This window comes from Mesoplodon bidens (assembly GCF_964165515.1).
Source record: "Mesoplodon bidens genome assembly, chromosome: 14".
In the NCBI taxonomy this organism is placed as follows: Eukaryota; Metazoa; Chordata; class Mammalia; order Artiodactyla; family Ziphiidae; genus Mesoplodon; species Mesoplodon bidens.
The window spans coordinates 82,158,807-82,178,890 of NC_138170.1; the positions used below are offsets into that span (position 1 = coordinate 82,158,807).

A 20,084-nucleotide genomic window follows, 5' to 3' on the forward strand; every position below is an offset into this window, starting at 1 on the left:
GAGCCCCTTGCCCGAGATGGAGGGAGAAGGGGCAAGACGTGGGACAGGGAAAGTTGTGTGGGAGCCACACTGTAGTGGACCCCAGGCCACCCCATTGGGTTGCAGGCAGCAGGGAGCCATCAAAGGGTTTTGAGCCTCAAAGTGCTATTAGATCTATTTTTGGAAAATAACTGACAGAGGAATGAGAAATGTTTGGAAAGGTGAGAGGTTTTGCAACCTACCAGGAGGAAGGAGATGAGGGCCCGAGGTGGGCGGTAACTGTGTCGACGGAAGACTGGACACTAGCCAGAGAGAAACTCGGTGGTGGACCTACCAGGGCTGAGTGACGGATGAGACGTTGGCGGTGACAGGTAGCGAGGGCTGGCGACATATATCTTGGGTGGTTAGCCAGTGGAGCTGTGACTGAGACCGGAGCACAAAGGACAAACAGGCTTGGGGAGGAGGCTGGGAGGAGGGGGTTGGTGAGGAGACACTCTTCTCACATATGCTAATGTTTCCTTGTTTGGAGTAGCATTGCGGTTCCTTAGATGCCAAACTGACATCACCAGGGGTTGAGGTCTTCCAGAGATAGCTCTGTAAGTTGGTAAAGCCCACGGATTCTGGAGCTAGGCTACCTGGGATCGGAATGTCTCAATGTCCTTATTTGTAAAATAATACAGTACCACCTCATCCGAGATGATGAAAGGATTAAAAGAGGCGATTTGGGTCAAGTGCTTAGGACAGTGCCTGGCACATTCTGAGTACTGTATAGAGAGTGGATGAGGCCACAGGCAGACTGTGGGCAAAAGTCATGTCCATTTCTTTCCCGCTTCTGTCTTAAAAGTACTTCAGTTTGATTCCAAACCAACATTTGGAAGGCAGACAACTAAGTTCATTCATTAAGTAGTGATCATTGCACTGTGGTAACTGATAAGAAAGTAGGAAGCTTTTTGTAATTTTCCTTTTTTTATCATCATTACTTTCATCAAAGACATTTATTAAACAAACACTGGATGTAGGGTTCTATATGGAGCCATGAGAAATGGCCCCCAGTCTCCAACTTCCTGCCTAGTTAGGACACCAGGACACACGCTGAATCAGGCTATACTAAATGCCAAAAACAGGAGGCGCTGTGGGTGCAGAGGAACTGAAAGAACGGAGCTCCCCTTGATGTCTTTTCAGACAGAGGGACGACTGAAGTAGGCTGGGGTCGGGGAGGTGGAGGCAGGTGGGGGGGGTAGTCCCTACCCTCTGCGCCTGGGGATGGGCGGTGGGGTGCCAGGGGATAAAATGCAGACTCTGAGTCCAACCCACCCACTCTGATCCTCAGGCAGTGGTGAGGAGGGGGCAGGCAGGGGAGCCCCGTCTTGATCAGACGCAGATCCCTGGGCTGCACTTTGAGAAAGACGTTGTGGCTAGATGGGCGTGGCGAGGGGCTGGCCCCTGCCTGAGGGCCCCAGCAGGCTGACTGCTTAGGGTGCCAGGGACCCGAAGCAGAGACCTTGCCAGGGAGACTTTTATTTCTGGTGTGAATTTCTAAGAAGAGAAAGGTGAAAGTCAGTAAACATGTTTTATAACATTTTCTTATCCTCTAACATGGTAAAGCACACATTTTTCCTACTTTAACTTTGGGAGTTTTAAAATCCAGAGACCATCTTTTTCATTTTAGGTAATGTTTAACTTAATCACTTAATCTGAATTAACGTGGACAACAGTGGTGACAAAAGATAATTACATTTAAGTGGTATTCTAACTTAAAAATTCCTTTGGGAATATCTGTGAGTCACCCTGTTCAACTCAAATATCCATAAAACATGTACCTTACATGTTTTATGGATATTTGATATTCGATAATTGTTCCAGAAGGAAATCATTGCTGCAGAGGGCAAAAGGCCAAGTCAGCTAAAATAGCAGGTTCTTAATTTATAGTCAATAAAGGACTCTTTTGTAAGTTCTTCTCAAGTCATAGTGTATTATCAGGTAAGTCTGGCACTGAAGTCACTTTATGCTTAAATACTTCACAAGGGAACATACACTAAGGGCTTCTTTTTTTTTTTTTTTTTTTGCGGTATGCGGGCCTCTCACTGTTGTGGCCTCTCCCGTTGCGGAGCACAGGCTCTGGACGCGCAGGCTCAGCGGCCATGGCTCACGGGCCCAGCCGCTCCGCGGCATGTGGGATCTTCCCGGACCGGGGCACGAACCCGTGTCCCCTGCATCGGCAGGCGGACTCTCAACCACTGCGCAATCAGGGAAGCCCTAAGGGCTTCTTGAAAACATTTTGTGAGACAATACTGTGTGAACTTACTCGGCTTTCAAGGATGCAAAGGCATTTTAAATTTTAAAAAGTCACCGGCTAAATACTCAAGATAAAAATACACACTTTTAAACACTTTTAGCTATCTGCAATATTTAATAACTCAACAGAATTTTATAGCCACCATACTTTGGAAATTCTATTCAAGGTTTTCCTTGAGACTCGGAAGTAATGCTTCTTCTTTCCTTCTAAGCAGTATAGCTCTCTGTGTCAACACAGGGTGGAATTAGTACTTCTTTTTTCCCCCTAGGTGGCTTTGTGCCAATGGAGGGGGGAAAAGTCCCAAAGAGATAACAAAGGACCATAGACACTCTGCAGGTCAGTGTTCGGCCTCCTTCCTTTGGGCTATAGAAGTGCCACTTCTGAGTGGCAGTGACAGGTCTGCTGCTTCCCGGCCAGAGGGAAATGCTACCTACCCTTCAGGTGAGATAAGGCTCCTGCCCTGGGAACAATCATTATGTTCCCATAACAATGTTGATTGATCCCAGGCAAGAGAAGCCAAAGCTGGCAGGTAGGAGACACTCCCATTCCTTTTAAGTCTAACACAGAATCTCACACTGCCTAAAGAAACCTGCATTTTTTGAAGGATTAAAAAACAAAAAACCCCAAACCAACAGAACTATGTTCAACATGTATGAGCTATTCCTGTAGACTAATGAACTGTTTGGGACACTGTTCTGTATTCTCGTGGGAAAAGACGCTCATTGTATTTTCACCGGATTTAAATTTTTAAAGAAAAATTTTAACACGTTTAAAGTTTTTGCTTTAATCTACTGTGATGAAACCTTTAATTGCTGTAGTTGTAGATGGATAGATTTATCTAAATACATCAAATGAGAAACCGTGTAAAATGTTCAATAAGTAGATAGGTGCTTAATGAGTGTGTTTCACAGCTGCACTTTCCGAGATGTTTTGATGATCTAAGACAACTAAAAATACGAAATTTAACTCAATTTCAGCACATGCATGCTATCTTTGCATGGCCATGAGCTTAGACTGATCATTGAGAGACATAAAACAATTTGAAGATGTTTTTTCCCAGAAGTATCTGCTGTATTCTATTTTCACCCCCTAGAAGTATCTGATTTCACACTATTACAATGGTTACTGGATCTGAGACCATGTGAAATCCTACTTGGTTCTACTTCCCTTTAGAGTGGTCCCCTAAATTGTAAAATTATGTTTCACTGCAGTGGTAAGCAATTTAATTAAAAACAAACAAAACTAAATGAGATTTATGCATAAAAGAGATTCCATCCAAATCAACAAGTATCACAGGTCACTCTAGTGGCAAAATAATTTATTAGTTCCCCTGAAAGGGGAATCAATTTGAAAAGATTTGATTTCTGCTTCTGGCAGGGGCAGCCTGCCCAGGAATCCAGTTCCTCCACGCCCGAGCCTTCCAGGGGTGTAGGTCTCTTCCCCGTCAATGCTCCTTTTAGGCTCTATTTGTACATCCATTATGGCACTTTGCCTACTTCTGCCTTATTTCATAATCATGTTCCTTTGCAGTTTAGAAATAGCTGAGGCAAGTATTTAGGCAGAAAAGGCTTGAGGAGACCACCTACAGGGTGCCCTGTGCCAACGCAGGTGGGCTGATGGCAGCACAGAAGGAATGGCTGCCCAGCCTACTAAGGTGCCCTGAGGGTTGAAAGGACCCAGAAGTAGCTCCCAGCGAGGATATGGAAGGCGGCTGTTGGAGCTGAGGGCCCCTGCCACGTGGACAGCCCTGAGGCCAGTGGTTCTCACACTATAATACGAAATTTAACTCAATTTCAGCACATGCATGCTATCTTTGCATGGCCATGAGCTTAGCCCTCCAGGTGTATCAGAATCACCTGGAGCGCTTGTTAGCAAATTCAACTCTTTACTCAACTGAAGTACCATGGCACTTCAAATCATGGTGTTGATTCCATAAAATTCATATTCAAATAATTTTCCAGTTCAGATCTTTGGAGAGTAATGTTTTAAGTTATAGAAAGACATGCTTCTTATATACTCCCCCCAGTCCCACCCCTGAGCAGTGTTGTCGCTTGTTTCAATAGTTCGTCTCTTTTTATAGCTAAGTAGTATTCCCTTGTATGGATATACACCACATCCATTCACCTGTTGATGGCCATTTGGGTTGTTGACTTTTTTTGGTGACCTCAAATAAAGTTGCTAAGAATATCTGTGTACAGGTCTTTGTGTGGAAAATGCTTTTATTTTTCCTGGGTAGACACCTAGTAGTGGAATGGCTGGATCATATAGTAGATATATTTTTCACTTTTCAGAAACTACCAACCTGTTTTCTAAAATGGTTGTACCATTTTACATTCCCATCAGCAGTTGGGAGCACCAGTTGCTCCAAATCCTTGCCAACACTTACTATGGGCAGTCTTCTAAAATTTAAGCCATTCCACTGTGTGTGTAGTGGTATCTCCTTCTGGTTTTCACTTACTTTTTCCTAATAACTAATGATGTTGAGCATCTTTCAAGGGCTTATTTGTTCTCCATGTATTTTCTTTGGTGAAGTGTCGGCTCAAATCTTCTGCCCATTTTTAATTGGGTTGTTTGCTTTCTTATTATTGAATTGTAAGAATTATTTATACAGGTACAAGCCCTTTGTCAGGGCTTGTTTTTGGCAAACGATTTTTTTGCAAATATTTTCCCCCAGCCAGTGGTTTAAATTTTCATTTTCATAAGTGTCCTTTGAAGAGCAAAGCTTTCTCAAAAAGAGATAGATAACCTGAATAACCCTATAGATATTAAACAAACTGAATTTATAGTTGAAAACCTTCCCACAAAGAAAACTTTCCCAATCCAGACCCAGATAAGCTTCACTTCACTATCTGCTAACAAGTTCCATACACTTAAAAATATTGAGACAGATTGCTCAAAGCTATAGTTTTCAGCACCCACAAACTGAAAAAAAATAAGGTTTTGCATGCATTTCAACCTTACGAGTTACATTTAAGCCTAATAAAGAAGTGTTACTTCTCTGAGTGAGTGTGCTCACATCTGAAAACTACTCAACCACAGGAAAAGCTTATCCACCTACTGCCTGGAAGGGAAGAGGGGGATTACTGCAACAGTAATGGCATGCACTGAGCACCTCCTATATAAAAGGAAGAACCCAACACAGATGCTTCTGGAAAACAAACAAGAAGAGAAGGGGATGCTTCATAACTCATTCTGTGATTATAGCATTACTCTGATACCAAAACTGGATAAAGAAATCACAAGAAAAGAAAGCTACAGAACAACTTTCCTTATGAACATGGATGTGAAATTTCTTAACAAAATTTCAGCAAATTAAATTCAACAGTACTTTCAAAGGATAATAGATCATGACTAAGTGGGGTTTATCCTAGGAATCTAAGGTTGGTTTAACATTTGTAACTCAGTGTAAACTACCATATTAACTGGCTAAAAAAGAAAAACCTGCATCTCATAGATGCAAGAAAAGCATTTGAAAAAAAAATCAACATCAATTCCTGACCAAAACCTCTCAGCAAACTAAGGTAGGTGGGAACTTGCCCAACTTCCTGAAGAGCATCTATGAAAAGCTTTTCTCTCTATACTAACTGCCTAGGAGACCCCATCTAGTCTCACTGTTTTAAAATATTACTTATATGCTGATGATTCCTATATTGAAGAACTGAAGCTGATCCTTTTGACATAGGTTGGATCACATCTTTCTTTTGCTCAAAAATGTCCAGTGGCTTCCTGTGACACACTTGGGACAAAAGCCAAAGCCCTTATCATGGCCTTGAAGGCAACCTCTTCCAAGCCATCTGTTACCTCTCTCCCCTTCAACCCCAAAACTCCAGCTGACCCAAACGATTTGCTATTCCCTGAATCCATCAAGCATACTCCTGCCTCAGAGCCTTGGCGTGTTTCCTCTGCCTGGAATGATCTTCCTCTGGATGGCTACATGGCTTGCTCCCTTGATTGTACTTCATACAGGTTGGTCTCAGCTCAAATGTCACCTCCCCAGAGGGTCCTCCATCAATTACTTTTTACAAAATGGCCCACCTGATCACTTACCCTTTACTTTTTCTTCATTGCACTTCATTACCCCAAATATTATTTAATTGTGGACTATTTGTCCCTGCCCAATTAGAATAGATGATCTTTAAAGGCCTTGTTCAGTCCTGTACCTCCAGGGTCTAGCATGTACCTGGAACATACAGAAGTTGCTCAGTAAGTGTTTATTGCATGAATAAATGAACTATGAATCAGAATGCCTCATTTTCCAATATCCTCACCAGGTATTATAAACCTTTATAATCTTTGCCAATCTAATATGTGGGAAATAATATCTCCATAATTTGTATTAATATGAGTGAGGTTGAGTATCCTATCATGTTTTTTAGCTTGGTCTTTGTTGTTGTTTTTTTTTTTTTCAGAAAGCTATCTTTTCATATCCCTTGTTTGGCTTATCTTTTTCCTACTGCTTTGCAAGTGGCATTGATACATTAAAGGAATTATTCCTTTGTCCATCATATACTACAAATATATTTTCCCAGTTTGTCATTTGCCTTTGACTTTGTAGTCACATTATCAATCTTTTCCTTTTGGTTTCTGGTTTTGAGACATCTTAGAAAGTCCTTCCCCGATCCAAGATCATCACAGCATTCACACTTGTTTTCTTCTAATACTTTACATATGTATATATAAAAGATTATAATGTTTAGATCTTTGATCCATCTGGGATTTATTCTGGGATATAAAGAGTTAAGGAAGTGATCTAGTTTAAAAAGAAAATTTAGCTTTAAAATACAATGAATACAAATTCCTGGATACCATTTACACATTATTATTTTAACAATGAGAACATTCATAATTTAAAAAATAAATTCAAACAAATTTCATCTGTTTTCTAATATACATTTTAAAAATTTATTTATTTATTTATTTATTTATTTATTTGCGGTACGCGGGCCTCTCACTGTTGTGGTCTCTCCCGTTGCGGAGCACAGGCTCCGGACGCGCAGGCTCAGCATCCATGGCTCACGGGCCCAGCCGCTCTGCGGCATGTGGGATCTTCCCAGAACCGGGGCACGAACCCGCGTCCCCTGCATCGGCAGGCGGACTCTCAACCACTGCGCCACCAGGGAAGCCCCTCTAATATACATTTTAATAAGTGGTTTGATATATATATTTCTATGAATGTACATGCTTGCAACAAAATTCTATTTTTCACCAGTCTCTGTAATGTTATATTACAATTTGACATTACTGTCACTATTAAAATATTTTCCCCAGAAAGTTTCCATTTCATTTTTCTCAACATTTTCTTGCTTTCCTGGATCTTGAAGATTTCTTTTTTGTTGTACTGTATTTTGCTTTAAAAAGTCTCTTTTCTATTAAGCTCACTTCTTCATGGAGAAGGGAGGTCTTTATTCTTAGCAAGAAGGAGAAGAGATTTAGTATAAACTGATAACTCAGAGAAAAATTCGATTCTTCATAGGTTGTCACATGCTTACAATAGCTAGAAGGGGAAGAAAAAGGAAGACACTACATTTAAAGGTCTTTCAGAAACGTATGCATCCATCCCTTGAACATCCCCCAAATAACTTTAAAAAGATGTATGGTTAGGCTTAAAATAGTACTCTGAGCTGGAAGAAAACAGAACAATTTGGAAGGAATCCTAAATTTTATAAAGAAAAAAGATTTCAGCACTGTCCCTGGCCACCATGAAATGGGACACAGGTGGTACAGAGCCAGGTCTCATGACTTCTTCCATTCCAGGTGGGCCCCCCTCTTCTTACCATGGTCAAGGCAAACAAAAGCAGACAGGGAGAGATTCTGGACATATTTTAAAACAAATGGAAGAAAAAAAGTAATCCCCAACTCCCATCCAAAAGAAGACACCAGGCTTAATAATGTATGTTGCAATTCTGTATGAATTATAGAAAGAAGAGTTTACAAAGCAATTTTGCTTATTTTAAAGTAGTAGAACCTGAATCTGATCAAATCTCTCACTACCATCAAATCTCTAAAACACTAATTAAAACTGCTAACTAACTCTATCAATCTCTAACTCTATCAAGGTATAAGCAGGGGGACAGGAGAACACCTTAAGTGGTATCATGGGCTGTAATCAGTAAAATCTAGACTATGGGAAACTGTACAGGACACATGACCTGGATTACTCAATAAGTAAACTGCAAGGGGGAAAAAAGAAGAGATAAAGGGGGAATTTATGAATTAAAGCACTTAAGGGATATCTCTACCACCTGCAGTGTATGGACTTTATTTGGATTCCGAGTTATTTTAAAAATTACGTGACAGGGCTTCCCTGGTGGCGCGGTGGTTGGGAGTCCGCCTGCCGATGCAGGGGATACGGGTTCGTGCCCCGGTCCAGGAAGATCCCACATGCCACGGAGCGGCTGGGCCCGTGAGCCATGGCTGCTGAGCCTGCGCGTCCGGAGCCTGTGCTCCACAACGGGAGAGGCCACAACAGTGAGAGGCCCGCGTACCACAAAAAAAAAAAAAAAAAAAAATTACGTGACAATCGGGAAAATCTAGACGTTGGCTGCATGTTTGATGAGATTAAGAAATTACTATTAGTTTTTTATGTCTGATTAATGGCATCATGGTTTTATTTTAGAAAATTACAATGTATGGGATTTTCTTCCAAATAATCTGGGAGCAGAGCGGTGAAGGAGTTGGGGCATGGGGGAAGCAAGTCTAGCCATGTAGACAACTGCTGACGTGGGGTGGCTACGGGTACAGGGGCGTTCAGGATACTGTGCTCTCTACTTCTGAGTGCAACTGAAATTTTCCATGAGAAAAAGTTGTCAAAAACAAGTGAACAGTACAGAGAGGATATAAACGTATAGATACTATGATTTATATAACATATATGGCCCTAAATTCCTGAAGGAATGTTTCTATTTGCACCACAAAGTTTGCCACCCATCAGTTGTGACTATGGGTAACTACTCTTGGTTCTTTCATCTGTAAAATAGGAAAAAATAACAGTACCACCTCATAGGATGGAAAAGAGGATTGCATGAGAATATATATGAAGCACTTAACCAATGGTTGGCACATAGTAAGGGCTCAAAAATGTTCACTTTCCCTACATTCCTTTAAAATTGATTTTTAAATTTTCACTTAAAATCTTAAGCCTATTTTAGTAATACACAAAAAAGCTAATACCCTACTATGTTCACTAGTAGGAAATTTAAAAGCCTCAACTGTTTGTGCATTGACTGGTTTAATGGAAATCAAATATAAGTCATTTATGGTGCCCTCTTGCTTTTCTTTTTTTCTAATTTTTAATTTTAACTATATTAAGAGAGATTCTTTCAGACAAAATATTACCAACAAAAATATTGTTCTCTTGCCTAGGGACCATAAGGAAAACTCTATTTTTACAACAGAAAGCTAAAAAAAGGTATACGAAGTATCTGCTGCAGTAAGACTTTTTATTTCTAAGTTGAATCAATAACAATATCTTTTAAGGATTACATTCCTTATCATAAACTCAGAAAGTTTAAATTTTCCTAAAGTTTTAAGTGATAAAACCAAATATAATATATAATCATTTAAATTCATCAAGATTGTTGGCTCCGCCTCAGAGAAGAAGGATAAACACCTTCGAGTATCTGAAGTGCTCTTGCAGCCTCTCTCTGCTTAGTTCTCGAGGCCTGAGTGTTCTCAAAATTATTTTATAGTACAATGTTTGTCTCTTCTGAACCCGCAAAAATGAGTCCTTCTGTGTAACAAAATTCTCCATGTAGCTGAAGATCTGCTCTCTTAAGCATCAAAACATTTCATTGTGACCATTTTGGATGGAAATCTTTTAAAACTGAGTTATACATTATTTGGTTATTATTAAGCAAGGTATATTCAGCATGTTTGTTAAAGCCTTTACAATCATATTGTGACAACCTGTCCACTTTTATTGTGGAAATATTAGAAAAGACAGGTAAGGAAAACAAATCTAGAAAGGATGCACACAATTTGGGCACACGCTCTGTGTTAAAGCTGAGACATGGTCTGGTTTATTTAGTTCTGTGGAGCTATTGTGTGTCATGAATGAACTTCAGACCACTGTAATTTGAGTTCTTTTGTCTGCTTCTGCTTCTGATGCTGGTTCCTCTATTGTTTGTCAAATGAATATCATTTATATTTGCTGTCAAGACGCTTATCAGCAGACACCTCTCAGTCTCCTGCCTACTCTGTTTCTTTTGATGATGAGGAATTTGGAAATCAGACAACTCAGCCTGACAGAACACACCTCCAGGCAGAGTGAGCAGGCTCCGAGTGAGCTTTCTGAGAAAAGTGTATAAGCTTTAGTCATGGACTTAGTGACCTTTTTGTAGGTTAGCTGAACCCTTTTTTGCTTACTCTGTGGTTCTAGGCTATGGTCTAAATAGGCAAGGTGATTCAACGGATGATTTTGGCGCATAAAATCATGGGATCATAAAATTATTCGTCTACATGGTTTGGTGTTTAGCCTTGTAATTCCTACAGAGAAAAATATCTTGGTTGTTTCATCTCCGACTATACCAAGGTCTATTTGTAACTAACTATCTTTAATTACAGTATTAAACCCATGAGGAACATCCAAAAGTCCACTGATCGTGCGATGTGAAAAGTGTAGGGTACAGGCTCCCCTCTAACTTCCCCAGGCTGACTCTGCAGACAGAACAGCACCAGCACGCCACGTCCTGACTTCCCGGTCCTGTGTGTGGGCCCCTGTAGCGGGACAGGACTACAGGCTTTTCTCCACCTCTCGACGAAACCTTAAATCTTTTTTTTTTTTTTTGCGGTACGCGGGCCTCTCACTGTTGTGGCCTCTCCTGTAGCAGAGCACAGGCTCCGGACGCGCAGGCTCAGCGGCCATGGCTCACGGGCCCAGCCGCTCCGCGGCACGCGGGATCCTCCGGGACCGGGGCACGAACCCGTGTCCTCTGTATCGGCAGGCAGACTCTCAACCAGCGCGCCACCAGGGAAGCCCGAAACCTTAAATCTTAAAAAGCCATTGCACTGACTGCTCAAAGGCCTGTATCACCCCAGATGCGGAGCTGACCGGAGGTTGGGATTCTGGCCCTTCGTGGTTGCTGTTAAGACAGTTATACTCCTTAACCAGTCTAGACTCAGCTAAAGTTTTTTTGAGCAGTAAATTTTAATACAGATAACTTCCTTTCATTATCTTCTACTGTATTTTCTACATTTTATTTATCTTGACTGATACTCAACTCAGGAAGTTAAACTCTTCAACAGAAAACTAGTTTTGTTTAAAAAAATGACCATAGTTATCATTTATCGAGTATTTACTATGTGACAGACACCATACATTTCATTTAATTCTCATGAAAACCCTATGAGGCAGCTTCTATTTTCGATTCATTCATTCAACAAATACTTGGTGAGCACCTACTATGTGCTACGCACTGTCCCAGTCTCTGAGAGTTTTCATTAAATAAGACAGAGTCCCTGAACTCAAGGACGTGACATTCTAGTGTGTGTATAATAATATAAATAAATATATAATAATGTAATAAATATATAATAATATGTTATATATATATAATAATATAATACATTCAATAGTGACAAAAGCTATAAGAAAAAGAGATAGGCAGGGGGGTTAGAGAGTGATGAGCTGTGTGTGGGTGTGAGGGCGGAGCTGTGATATTTTAGACAGGATGGCTAAGAAAGGCCTCTCCGAGGAAGTGAAATTCGAACAAAAACCTGAAAGAAGTGAGCCCCTGTAGACACATGGCGGAAGAGCATTCCAGGCTGAAGGTACAACACGTGCCAAGGCCTGCGCGGGGAGTGTGGCTGGCAAGCTCCAGGAGCGGCCAGGAGGCCGGTGTGAACCTGGGTGGCGAGCACGGCAAGCGGAGGAGTGGGGAGGGCAGAGAAGAGCGGGGCTGGCCGGCCCCACGGGGTTTCCTGACTTTACTCTGAATGAGATGGGAGCTGCTGGAGGTTTTGAGAAGGGGAGGGGGGTCAGTACCATACCCTGCTTTTACAATCAGGGCAAACAGAGCCGTAGAGATGGTAGATAACCTGCCCACATGAGTGAGCGGCAGGGCTGGGATATGAACAGCTGGATTCACGAGCACGTCCTCTTAACTATGGGAATGTGCCTTACAGACAATTCCTATGTCAATGTGGGAATGAGATTAGTATAAAAATATAAGGTTACAATCAGAAAAGTCTTTATAATCTAAAACTTCGCCCAGCTTTATTGAGATATTACTGACATACAATGTATGTGAGTTTAAGGAGTCCGACATGATGGTTTGACACGTGTGTATTGTGAAATGATTATCACCGTGAGGTTAGTCAACACCCCCATCCCTTAAACAATACTCAGTGTGTAATTCTGAGTGTCCTGATTCTAATTCCAACAAATAACTTATCTGGCTCTTACTACAACAAACTCCTTTAAATTATACATGGCCTTTTTTTAGTTAGAAAAGAATACTACTTCAGGCCAAACTAGAAGTTTCATCATGTTTTTTATCCTGTTCTAAGAGCATCACATACCTTTTACAGAATTTCTGAGTACTCAGCCAATAGAGGGAATTCTTGGTCATCAGTGACTGGCCTTTCTGCTTTAGGACTCCCTGGAGGCTATGCCCATGGAAACAAGTTCTATCACTGCCCTCTTCGGTCCAGCTGAACTGAAAACTTGAAGGGCTTTTTTTTTCAACAGTTGGTGTTGAATCAACCAGTGTGCTAAATTGTTTTTGTAGACTCACGACCATTTCTGGAAATGAAGGAAAAAAGAAAAGGAATAAAATAAAAATGAATGTTAAATCACGAATAAAGTCTGTAGTTTACTTGATAGTAATGTACCAATGTTAGTTTCTTAGTTTTGACAAATGCACCATGGCGATATAAGAGCATAACAGTAGGGGAAACTGACAGTGGATGAGGGATGTCAAGGAACTACTTAAAAAGGCTTTAAAAAGGTGAATTTTATGTTATGTATATTTTACCACAATTAAAAAGAAAAAAAAGAATGAACAAAAAAACCTAAAGGCAGTTCTCCAGATAAAGAGTTCTGAAAACCATAGATATATGGCATTTCAGATTTTGGTGGAAACTTAAGCTCTGTTTTGAATAATGCAATGTTCCTGAAATAAATAGATAAGATTCCTATGGACATTTCTTGCAGAGGATGATGTCTCTTTGGATGTGCATTGGAACACTTCCTAAAGAAGTGAAGAAAGTACATATGCTTTTACTTTTCAAGTTAAGATACTTAGCTTTTCTACAACTGTGTTGTTACTGGGCGTTAACAAGAGGAAACGCAGCTCACCCCTTCTTTTATATACCACTGATCTGTCAATCGCTGAGTGGTAGAGTGGCTTTTCACTTTTCCACAGATACCTGTACAAGGTAGAAAAACATTTGGAGCAGGATGGAGAATAAATGGACCTCAACACATTTCAAAGAAGTTTCTCTAAAGCAGTGTCTGAAATTCGTGATACCCCGTGTAATAGCTCTGACTTAGAATGACCTACTGACACATGTCTATATAGAGCTCATGACCTAGGAGTAGGCAAGTAGCACTGAAGGAGGCAGCAAGGCCACAGAAAGATAGGCTCCTCCCCAGAGTCTCCCAGATGCCATAAGATCCCAAAGAAATGATTAATTACATCAAAATGCAGAAACAGCTTCCCTTACCACAGAATTCCCTTGCTGTCTGTTCTCATAAAGTGGAGCCACCTAAGAAATAACTGTTCCTCCCTGTCTTTGGTCAAATGCCCCTCTGCTGAGGATGAAGTTAGTGGTACTTCTGATTCTGATAACCTGTACAAAGTTAACTGTAAGTGCCCACCTTCTGAGGTAGAGGTGTAATCATGGTTAACAGGTGATGGTCTTCCTGAAAATTATGGGTGAACTAAATTTTAATGAACCATGTCACATTTAAAATATTCAGAGAGCTTCTCATTTGTGATTCTTTCAAATATCTTTTTGTTATTTATTTTATCAAATAATAAGTGACAACATACTCAAGATAAAAAATCTCTTAATAATAAAGAAGTTCCCTAAACAGTCTAATCCCACGCCCTAGATAAACCCACTGTTAAAAATTCCTTGTGAATACCTAATCTAGATAGATTTTCTTATGTATTTATAATAAACGCCCATACAGGTGGCAATTATGCTATAGTCAAGGAGGCACTCTTACTTCCTTGGGGTCATATGCCCAGAAGATGGGATAAGTGGGCAATCTAAAATGATAATACTGTTTAGATAGTCCTTCTTTAAAAATTTACTTTACTTTGTTTACCTCTTCCCAAAACTACAAAAGCTACAAAAAACACAGGTCCACTACAAAGTCCTAACATTTTCTCCAGAATGCCACAAAGCCCTGTATGCTTTGTTTGTCCAGTCTCCCCACGTGATTTGTTTCCCCACTGTTAGAAATTAAGGTATAATTTACATGAGGTAAAACTGACCCTGTTCAGTGTACAGTTCCACTAGTTTGGATAAACACATACAGTTGTGTAACCACCACGATTAATCTACAGAACAGTTCCACACTCCAAAAATCTCTCATGCCTCTTGAGAGTCAACCCCCTCCATACCCACAACTGAAGTTGATCTCAGACAACCACTGATCTGTTTTTTGTCCCTATAGTTTAGCCTTTTCCAGAATGTCATATAAATGAAATTAGACCATATGTAACCTTTTGAGTCTTTCATTAGCATACTGTATTTAGGATTCATTCATATTTCTGGATGTATCAGAAGTTTGTTCCTTTTTATTGCTGAATAGTATTCCATTTTACAGATATGCTACTGTTTATCTGTTTACCAGCTGAAGGGCATCTGGGTTGTTGCCAGTTTTTGGCCACTGCGAATGAAGTATATATATCTACATATATTCATATATAGATTTTTGTGTGAACTTAATCTTTTGCCCATTTAAAAACCTGAATTGTTTTCTTACTGTATGAGAATTCTTCATATATTCTAGATGCAAATCTTTTATCAGATATGTGATTTACACATATTTTCTCCCAGCCTGTAGCTTCTCTTAACAGGGTCTTTTGAAGAACAGAAATTCTTTCTTCTGATGAAGTCTAATTTATCTTTTTTTTTCTTTTATGAATCATGCTTTTGGTATCATATCTAAGAAAATTTTTGCCTGACCTAAAAGGCTGCAAAGATTTTCGGCAAGTGCTTTGAAATTTTCCTCCATGTTCTTCTCAACATCTCCATAGAACTGGAAGTCATCCAAGCAGTCTCTAAAGGGGTTTTTAGGCTTTCAACTACTGTTTATTAGTGTTTTTCATAATCCCATGCATAGGGACCCATGCTTAGTAACTTCTATCTGACAATATGGAAGATGATGTCCAGAAGAATAGAGAGGAAAATTAGAAACTTATGTCAACAATGGAGGTGGGGTTGGGTAAACCAGGTAATCAGCGCGCACTGGGGCTCTGTGCCCACACGTCAGTCAGCAGTGACTTACATAAGTTACCTCGCTCAGCCCAAAGCACATACTCTATGAAGCATCTTGGTAATGGATCCCCTGGACAAGCTCCTCCCTGGGGCCTGGTGTCTGTCTGGAGAATGCCATTTTGAAACTAGACGTACTTTCTTTGGTCACTAAATTCTCCCTTAAAGTAGCTAAAAGTCAGGAAGTCTTAGATGTGCAAGTGATTGTAGCACTGCAACATGAGTTTGGGCTCTAATAGCTATGTCTGAAGTGTAAGCTGTTGCCCAGTTTGAGTTCATGAATGCCTATTTGCTACTGAGACGCCCAAGTGGCATGGCCCCTGAATACCTAGCCTCGCAGTATCGGTCAAGACAACCCCAGCTGGCCCCCAAAAATGAAGGTCCAATGGCTGATTCTCCAGAACAACCTAAAAACACAGGATAACCTTCTGTTCTTGCTGCTACTCTTATACCTGCTGAGATCCAATGACTTCTCCAACAAGGACGAGGAAGGGCCCACCCAGTTCCCCGGGTGCCGGCGGCTTTCATTAGAAGTTCACCTCCCACCTCCTCTCCATCATTATCCAACCTGAACAGGAAGAAACTGCTCACCTTCTCCCCTTTTTGGCAAGGATCCTCTCTCCCACAGCACTTTATTCATCCCTGTAAGTCTGTTTCTCTGTTTAAAAGCTCTCCTAAATTTAGAGGAAAAATAATCTAATTCTACCGGCAGAAACTGAAATTTAGTTCTTAGTTAAAGAGTATAAAGCAGGCATTACTAGCCCTATTTTGTTGATGAGGAAACTGGAGCTGAATGAATTATCATTTTAACTAATTTGAGGAACACTGACTTTTCTCAAGAGATATAAAATTACTTGATCAAATGAGTACTACTGTAAATTTACATAAAATAGAGAGATGTTAACTTTTTCTTCAGTCTCACAGAGACTCCAAGTTCTAAGAATAGATATAAAACCGTTCAAATCAGAGATCTATAGCAATGTACCCTATATTACATAAGATAGTGTCTCTGAAAATTTATGAGCTAACTATGTTTTAGTGCACTGAGGCTAAGAACTTAAGTCATTTGCCCACAGTCAAACAGCTGGCTGTAACACAATCAGGATTCAAGCCCCGCACTGTCTGTCTCTAACGCTAGGCTCTTTCCACTCTACCACAATGGACCCACATCAGAATGAGAGCTCAAAGTCAAACAGTGAGACTGACTGAATTAAGTATACTACTGTCTTTCTGCTTTCCTTTGTTTTGATTTTTATAGGGAACTTTATTTGGGGGGAACATTCCAATTACATATGTCACAGGTTGACATTTGTAATCTTTGTAATATTGGGAAGCACAGGTGGGAAATGATCCACTCTGAGAAAGGAAAGAGGGAGGAATATCAGAAATGCAGGAGAGTCATGCGAACCATAAAAAGTTGATGACTAAGTACAATATGGTACCTGGATTGGATCCTGGATCAGAAGGAGGACATTAATAAAAAAGGACATTATTAGTTTAGTTAATAGTAATAGAAAGAAGAAAAAAGTTAATTTGGATAGATGGGTCAATAGTTCTAGAAAAAATGTCACAGTGCTGGTGAGTCTAAACTGATGAAACTTCAGCTTTCAGATGTAAAGTAACAGACTTGAAAATAAAGTAGGTAAATCTAAAACTAGAAGAGATAACATACTTTGCCCTGGCTTCCTCCCATTTTTGTTTTTTTTCATCAATAGCTTTCTTCATAACTTGGTACCATTTTCTGAAATCAAACCATGGCTTATCTGAAAGAAACGAAATCCATGATTATTAACCAAATATGTCACATTATTATAACACACACTGTTCCTCTGAGTCTCCACTCACTGATGTGACTCAGCATTTATATACCAGCCCTTGGAGATTACAGAGGGAGGTGCTGCTGTATCCAAGCTCTAACACAACTGCTGAGCGACCTGCCCTCACTCCCTTCTCTGAGTCCCTACCTGTACTGTGGCCCTAACTAAATTATACCAAAACCAAAAATGTCTGCTTCTCCTAGATTTGACTATTATCCCCCTGAGAATAGAAGACATATTTTGTTTATGTAGAAGACTACACAATCAGGCCTCTTCCTCCTGACCCAAATCCCAGCACAGTGCCTGGCACAGGGCGGTGCTCCAGTATGCCTAGGAATACATGAATTAAGGAACAAACGGTGGCTGTATGTGTGCAATGGCACCAGGCTTCTAGTTTCATCAGCTCCTATTTCTGTTCTTCCTAAGCCTAATCCAAATCCAAAGACTCTAGAGATAAGTAAGAAAGTAGATTGCATTGGACAGGTGGAGTGAGTGTGTGTTCAAGATGTCAAGGTGAGATAGACAACAGAATTGAATACATAGTCGAGCCTAAAACTACACTCCTCACTCTTTTATTCAATCCATGTGGGGAGATGGGAAGAGTAGGGAGGAAAAAAATGAAATTAAAGGTAAAGCAGGAAAGAGGCTTAGAGAGTGAGGAAGTTTGAAGAAAGGAAGGCTGACAGAAGGAAGATGGCTGAGTGAAAGGCTGAATTTTTTATATATTCTCTAATGAAGATAGTCTACCTTCAATGTCTAGTTAAAAATCTTTCAACTGGCCAATATAATCATTACTTATGGCCTTGTAGGCCACAGAGCAACAGAGCCACAGAGGACAGGCAACTACCAGAAGAGCTACAAGGAAGAAGGAAAACTATAACAATGAATAGAACACAAGGTTCTTTGACCTTAACTGAGTCGTAACTTCTTAAACTCCTCATCAGTGATGTGGGAAGGCAGGGGACAGTGGACAGTTAGGGAGCAGAGAGAATGGGGACCACAATCCCTGCCCTGCTGACACTGTAGGTTTATTTTGAGGGTCACAGGAAGATAATATGTCAAAGCATCCTTTACTCTAAATGTCTACACAGTCTATGAAGGCCCTTTAACGTCAGAAAACATCTTGTCCAACCTTTTACTCTATGTAGGAGCCAACATGAAGCAATGTGCAGAAAGAAGCATGCTGCACATATTCGGGAAAGAACACACAAACTAACTGCCACCATTAAATCTAAGCTCCTGAAACCAATGAACATATATGTGGAATCTTAAAAAACAAGTCAAACTCATAGAAATAGAGTAAAAAAGTGGCTGCCAGGGGCTGAGGGGTGCAGGAAAGAGGGCGAGATTGGTACAAGGAGACAAACTTTCAGCTATAAGATGAATAAGCTCTAATGTAAAACATGGTGACTATAGTTGGTAATACTGTATTGTATACCTGAAATGCACTAAGAGAGAATGTAAATATTCTCACACATACAAAACGGTAAATATGAGAGGTGATGGATGTGTTAATTGACTTCATGGGAATCCTTTCACAATGCAAACACATCATACTGCTACAATGTACACTTTAAATATCTTACAAGTTTATATGTCAATTATACCTCAAAAAAGCTGAAATTAAAAATAAAACAATGAACATAAATCCTAGTGAGAACATTAAGAAACTGGAATTGAATGTAAGAATTCATGCATTTACCACACTTTATTAAGTGGATATTAGTCCAGTCACTCTGCTAGATATTAAAGATACATTTAAAAAAAAGTAAAAAAGATATGGCCCCTCCCTCTAGAAGCTTGCAATCTACCTACTTGTCTGCCTGTCTGTCATTTACACAGCAGTCACTATGCGGCAGATACTCCAGGCACTTTACAAATACTGGCGGCCTAACAGGGATAGACATGCTTAGTCCGCTAGTTACGATTCAGTGTTTTAAACAACTAAGAGAAGTCTGGACAGGAGTGGCTGTGGCAGGGTCATCGGTTCTGGTTTGGGAAGAGGTGGGCTGGGGAGTGGGTGTGAAGAGAGGCTGAAGAGGGCATTTATGTTGCATCTTGAAGCATGAAGGTGGACTTGCCAGGGATAGAAGGAGTTAGGGGGTGAGAAGGAAGGAACACTTCAGGTAGAAGGACCAATGTGAGCAAAGGTTGAGGCACTGGAATAGACGGTACACTCACAGTGCTGCCAGGAAGTTCACGGTCTAGTATGGCTAGTGAGTAGGAGCTGGGAACTAAAAAGCAGGCTGGCCTTTACACACAGTAGGAAGTCACTGAGGTTTTTTAGTAGCCTTGAGATATAATTAAATAATTATACATATAAAACATTCTGGTACAAGGTACAATTTGTATATATGTATATGTATATGTGTATGTGTGTATTTCTCAAAGTTTCTTCGCTGTATTTATTGTATCTTTTAATCCACCATTTACAATCACTTTGAATTTGATTCATAAAAAAAGTAAGTACCTTCTTCATTCTTTTCATTATGTTTCTCAGCAATATTAGACAAAGACCTGGAGATACAAATAAACAAATCAAT

At 40.3% G+C, this 20,084-nt stretch overlaps 1 protein-coding gene across 2 annotated transcripts in view; it reads right to left on the minus strand.

Moving 5' to 3' along the window:
* Positions 1 to 7,053: 7,053 nt before the first annotated feature.
* TAF1B (TATA-box binding protein associated factor, RNA polymerase I subunit B) overlaps positions 7,054 to 20,084 on the minus strand; it is a 59,005-nt gene continuing 45,974 nt past the window's right edge. For both annotated transcript variants that reach the window (XM_081254858.1, XM_081254859.1), the window contains 5 exons: positions 20,012 to 20,058; positions 17,397 to 17,487; positions 13,572 to 13,642; positions 12,794 to 13,016; positions 7,054 to 7,769 (listed from right to left, as the gene is read on the minus strand). In XM_081254858.1, the coding sequence (XP_081110984.1) occupies positions 7,565 to 7,769; positions 12,794 to 13,016; positions 13,572 to 13,642; positions 17,397 to 17,487; positions 20,012 to 20,058 (637 nt within the window). In that variant the 3' untranslated portion in view covers positions 7,054 to 7,564. The remainder of the gene's footprint in view (positions 7,770 to 12,793; positions 13,017 to 13,571; positions 13,643 to 17,396; positions 17,488 to 20,011; positions 20,059 to 20,084) is intronic.